Genomic DNA, 6,483 nt, shown 5'->3' on the forward strand with positions numbered 1-6,483 from the left:
AGTTTAATGAGAGGGGGAAGGGTGAAATCACATAGGGAGTGTAAGTAGCAAAAACCTGATGTTTTGTGTCAGCATAGAGTGTAGCTTCAAAGACACCCATGATGACTGCACGTCATTGGGCACAGTTGGATGTTGGGACATACATGGCCAGTTCTAATCCAGGAGGGGTATTTGAATTCTGCACCTCCCAACTTTATCCTGCACCTCCTATTTTATGTGTGTGGACAAAAACTGTACTTTCGGAATGATCATTTTCAGAACACAAATAAATGTTCTAAAACTATTTCAAAAAAATTATTTCCGAAGGTAAAAATTACTTTTCATATTGACCATTTCGGAATAAAGTGTTCTAAAATTATTTTAGAATGACTTTTTTGTAAGTCAAAAATTCACTTCCAGAATGATCATTCTAGATTTATTGTTCTATTATAGATGCCCCTCCCCACACCAGAAACCCTAAACCCATCCAAACTCATAGATGGTGAGGCGCAAAGAAAGGAGGAAGAAGGTGGTGGCGTGGCGTCGTGAGGAGGGTGCATGGGTTTGCACGGTGAAGGATGAGGTCACTGCTGTCACAGAAGGGTGAAGGAGGTGGTGCAATGTGGACGACAAGGTCGTAGCCGCCACAACGCGAGTATGCTTTTGAGGGAGGTGTCATCGTGGGTCTTAGGACTACGATTAATCTGAGTGAGGTCTTAGGACATTTTAGTTTTTTCAAACGTTTCTAAGAGGTACATGATAAAATATAGGAAATACAGGATTTAAATTCCTTTTGGATGATCTAGTTATTATTTCTCCAAATCTTATAGTAATTTTGCATTTTAGGTTTTTTTATGTGTAGGAATCGAAAACAAGTAACAAAGATTTATAATAACTTATACAAATACGTTGCTCAACCAATTAAGTTAGACCTTGGATTGCATTTCAAGTTTTAAGCATTGGAGAGATATGACTTTTAATCAATTAGAAGATTTCATATTTTTCTGCTGTTATTTCAAGTTTAAGTGTTGAACAGCTCTTAAACTTTCTACTTGGAAAGCATTAAGCATGTGATTATATTGGTAAAGTTACAAAATCTGCAGACCTGATTCTGTGTTACTAAAAGAATCTTTATCTCCAAAGGTAATGCGTTTGTATTCTTTATATAGTGTCATTTTCCAAAGTTGACATCATCAAAATTGGGCTTCAAGCGAGCAAGGAACTAAAAACTTCACTCTTATAATAATCATTACCCCAAATAGTGAATATTATTTGAGACAAAACTTATCAATTTTTTAAAATTAAATGGGATTATATGATTTTTCAAAAAAATCTAAAATAAATATCTAATAAAGAGTATTTAGTGTTAAAAAGAAAATCCTCGCGTAATTATCTGATTTAAAAACCCAATTTTAGTGTTAAAGACAAAGACAAAATAGTACTCCGTGAAGATTGATTTTTTTTTTGACACACCGTGAAGATTGAATTAATTATACCCTTGTTGTGTATTTCTACTTATTTTCTCCACTGAGCAAAAAAGAAAACATTTCATCGGAAAAAAAGTGTATCTTAAGTAAAAAAGAAACATCTATCAAATTTCTAACAATGAGATTTAAGAAATGACCTTAGGGGCGAAGCAGCTTCAGGCCAATTAACCCTCAACATGAAAAATAAAGAACGGAATAAATTATAAGATTAAAGTTTTTATTCTCCATTTTATGGGCCGGGGTTAAACAAAGGAAGATATTTTTCTTTTTCATATCCTGCTAATTAATTGTCTAAAAACATAGTTAAAAGAGAAACATTATTTATTTAAGTTCCCCAATGCATCCAGAGAGCACCAGAAAACCTTAGTATAGCACATTCTGTTCCTCTCAACGGGCTTAATATACATTATATAGTAAGAGAAAGGAAGTAAATATTTACGAAATCAAGCTTAATTAGGAGCTAAGAAAAAGAACATAAATGAAAAATTGAAAAGTGTTCCTCTCAGGTCTCAACTTTAGGAAGCTTCACGAAGAGAAACAGTTAATCAAATGTCACTCCCCGCTAGACTATAACTATTGGTGTTTGCTTACAACTCGTACCTCGCACCTTTTGATGCAAATATTCTCTCTTTTACTTTGTTTCCTTCAACATGTGGTACATGTATTCCTTAATTTGGTTTCAAAGTGCATCCATCACATTAGTTATTATGCAACTAGTAGCTGTAGTACCTTTTTTCCTTGTGCAAGATGGAGCACCCACACTTTTTCCTCCCCAATACATATTTTTTTCCCTCATTCTACACTACCACAACCATATAATTAACAATCTAAAAAAGGCAATGAATGTGTCAGAATTTAATTTATATATGATAATATGAATATACATCAATTGGCTGCAATGGTTGCAGATTGACAGAGTTGGAGCCAACACCAACATTAGTGCTTTACCAATACAACATCTACAAGTAAACCTTTTTTCCAATTTTTGTTCTCTTTCTTTTATTTTGCACACTATGGCACCATCCAATAGTAAAAATTAAAAAGAAAAACAAAAAAATGTAAAGAACAAAATTCATATTCCATTCACCCTGGTCAGTTCTGGATTAATTGTTCTTGTCTTTAAACCACTTAAGTACCATAATTTATCTTAGAAATTAATTAACCAAACTAGCTCTGGCTGCTGGTCTCCCTTATTCTAGAAGGAAAAAAAACCGTAACAAAGGGAGATAATTGTGGTTGAGCCAAACCATGATAGATAAATAAGTAATAACCAACCAAATCATGCTTCAGGAACTTCATGCAACCTTTTCAAGCATTTTCCCTCTTCCTCTTCAATGACTCTTGCTTCTGCAACACCATTTGCCTTCTAAACTTCAAAATGAAAAGATCAGCAGCAAGGTCAATCTCATCCTCCAGCTTAAACTCTTTCCCTGCCTCTTCCTTAGAATTCTTCACCAAATCAATCACTGACCCTCCAAGATCCAAATCCTCAGACTCAAAAAGTGTGTGTGTGAGATCCGGGTACTTTTCATCATCATCATCACAATCATAATTGTAGTAACCATCAAAGCCATCATCTTGGTCTTGTTCCTCCTCCACCACTAGGGTTTCACTAGGGTTTGGCAAGGCTTCATATGAGTGTGCATTGCTGTTGTACAACACTATGGCCTTGCTTTTTTGGTGATGATCATCATTGCTGATGCCATCTTCCAATAAGCAATGATCTTCCTTTTGTTGTTGAGATGATGAACTTTGCCCCCACACAGAATGGAACTTCTCAGAGAGGGAACTCATCAAGAACTTCTTGTTCTTCATCAGTGAGAATACGATCAAACGAGCCCTTATCGCGTTTGTTTTGGACTTCAACGCCATGGTTTTTGACTTTGCCATTGAGCTCAGATTTGCTATGATCTCCTTCAGAAACCCTGATGTTCTGTTCTTCATGTTGCTCTAATTTATGTAGTAATAATATATAGTAACTAACAAGGAACAAGTAACAAATAATATAAAGTAATAATAATAATAATGACTCTATGGACTAAGGAATTAAGTGAAGTGGTGAACAAAATCAATACTAGGAAACAAAATTTTGTGGGTGTGTTTTGTGATTTTGAGAGGGAGGGAGATTGTGTGAAGAGGATTTGTTGTTGTTGTTGTTGATGATGATGTACAAACTTGACCGTTAAATTTATAACGCAAAAGATGTGTTATGGGACGAAAGAGTACACGAGGGGTACACGGGTTTATATAGGGGATGATGTTCAAGGTTATGCGTCTAGTTGTGGTAGCTGTTTTTTGTGAGGGAAACACGTACATACACTGTGTAACTAAAGAAAGAGTGAGGGTTAAGAAAAGAAAAAGGCATAACATAAAAAGTGATTAAATTAAAGAGGGACACTTGGCGTTTCATGATAGGGCGTGTGAGTTATGGCTTGTTCAGTGGTATACGAAGCTGTACTGTTTTGGTGGGCAGAAATTACTTGTGGGGTTGGGTTGAGGAGTGTTGAGTTTTTCCTTCTTTTTTTTTACTAATGTGATGATTTTAGATCTTATTCTTTATATATATATATATATATATATATATATATATATATATATATATATATATATATATATATATATTTGTTTTTTGATTGGGAGAAACCCTCAATACTTTAGAATAGGATGTCAATAGCATACTTGCCAATAGACACACTTAAAGGATTACCATAAGGAGGATTAATGTAAGGCATAAATTACAAGTAATTTTATCCAATCTTAATAACTTAACTAACTCGGGAGTACTAGAGCATCTTCCTAAAGAGGGTTGTCTACCAAGAAAGATTTGAGTGGTATAAGGAAAAATCGAACTAGCATTCATAGAAAAATGAAAATTATTTTTGAAATTTTAACTAGTATCAACTCACATTAACACATTTTTTTTATATTTTTGGTAAATTTTGCTTAAAATGTTAAGCAAATTGACTTTGAGTAGAATTAATTTAATGAAAGTTGATTGTAAAAAATTAGCTTGTCTAAGCATTGTACTTAAATTTTAAAATTTTAATCAATAAAAATATACAATCATGTAAAATATCAAAACCCACTTGATCATGGAACTATTCATTGAAATGTTACAATACCTCAAAATCTAAAACAAAGTACCCATTCTTTTAATGTAGCTTAATCGTTTTCATTTGGTCCCTTTCAATTATTTGACCACTATTATGGGGGACCTTTGGGGCTTTTGAGGAACTGAAATGGGGACATAGGAAGAGAGACCTAACCCACCAGATAGCAATGGAACAGTTACTGTTCTATACATTCACTTTAGATATGTTTTCGGGCTCAATGACAAAAATAACCATCATAACCTTGGACCATTAATATATAGTTGCCTTCTTTTGAGAAATGAAATGGGGTGGTACCCCTGACATTGCATTCGAGCTATATTCTAATGTTTTTTTTTGGGTAGAAATAGGAATCTCATTTTACTTAGTGCAGTGATATATACTACAAGAGAAGGCTTAAATCAAAGCACTGTTCGAAAATTCTGGGCCTCTTATTGCTACAGAAACGGACTTCAAGGCATAGCGTGAACTTGTTTGAAATATTGATTGAATATTTAATTATTATATCGTCTTTGAATACTTAGCCCCTAAGACTGCATCCAACGGCTTAACGTTTTCCTTTTGGATCTACTCCACTTTCTAATGTTCGCCTGTGGTTTTGTAAATGGAAATAGAATCAATATGATTAAATTAAAAAGTTCATCACTTATGAACAAAAATAAAAAGTTCATCTTCAATTTAACATTATTTTTCGTTTAGGAAGATATATAGAAAATGTTTGGAATATGTTTTCTCCATTTATTGTAATTATAATAATGTTAAAGTTTTTTATATAAATACTAAATATAAAATTGTGTCTAATATAATTATTATAATATACAAAAACATGAACATATATAGATTGAGTGTGGATTTTTTATGTAGAGAAAAACAAAATAAAAATTATATAAATTATTAAGATCGAATTTAACATTAATATAATTAACTTCGATTAATAACAAAGAGACATGTATAAATGTTTTTTCTTGTGTACTTGTGCGCAGGATAAAACATGAATTATACAACTTGGACTAGCATGAGGCACTGTGTAATTAATATTTCCGTTGAGTGACTTTGGAAAATGTGTGTGCCATAGTACTTGTGCGCAGGATAAAACATGAAGTATACAAATGAGCGTAATAACATGGTACTAATTTCTAAATCATGTATAGTATTTAGTTTACTTATTTTAAATAAATAATTATTTACTTTTAGAGAAAATTTAAGAAAAAAGTATTTTTTTTTATGGAAATAATTGGAACTAAACATGCTACAATTCAACTTTCTAGATTGATTTTAACTAATTCATAAAAGTTTCTTTGTTAAGGTACACTTATAATTTCAGCCAACATTAATATTAGTAGATAAAAACTGTGATTATTATTTTGTGGAGTACAATTTCTTACTTTTAGTATAAAAAAAACTAATTAATTAAAAATCTTAACAAATCATTTCTAATATAAAACAAGTTACCATATCTTGTACGAAACATCATTTCAAAAGAATTGAAACACCATTTGATATTTAATTATTGCAACATGTGACCATATAGGATGGTTTAGTTTTGTGGCCTCTCTTTTTTTCGTCATTTGGTAACCATCTTGTTTGGTATATAAAAAGAAGAGGAAACCGATTATACACACCGTAAATCATAATTTATCATCTAACATAAATTTATTACTTTCATAATAATTAATTTAAGAATTATATAAATGATAATTTATGATTAAACAGCAATATAAAAATGTTTTAAATTATTAATACATGACCATTAAATTTTAAAAAGAATATTATATGTTTAAGGAAGGACACACTAACGAACATATAGTTATTGGTATAAACATTTATTAATTAATGATTTTTTTTTTACTTCTGTTAATATAATTAATATTAACTCAACGTTGTTTTTTTTAGTATTATTATCTTTA

At 31.7% G+C, this 6,483-nt stretch overlaps 1 protein-coding gene across 1 annotated transcript; it reads right to left on the reverse strand.

Moving 5' to 3' along the window:
- Window positions 1-2,312: 2,312 nt before the first annotated feature.
- LOC114390117 lies at window positions 2,313-3,692 on the reverse strand. The gene has a single exon (XM_028350799.1). The coding sequence runs from the start codon at window positions 3,408-3,410 to the stop codon at window positions 2,775-2,777; it is 636 nt and encodes a 211-aa protein (XP_028206600.1). The 5' UTR covers window positions 3,411-3,692; the 3' UTR covers window positions 2,313-2,774.
- Between the last annotated feature and the right edge of the window lie 2,791 nt (window positions 3,693-6,483).

The sequence above is a fragment of the Glycine soja genome, chromosome 16 (genome assembly GCF_004193775.1).
Source record: "Glycine soja cultivar W05 chromosome 16, ASM419377v2, whole genome shotgun sequence".
Taxonomy (NCBI): domain Eukaryota; kingdom Viridiplantae; phylum Streptophyta; class Magnoliopsida; order Fabales; family Fabaceae; genus Glycine; species Glycine soja.

Coding starts and splice junctions, on each gene's coding strand:
- LOC114390117 (XM_028350799.1), bottom strand. CDS start 3,410: ATGAAGAACAGAACATCAGGGTTTCTGAAGGAGATCATAGCAAATCTG.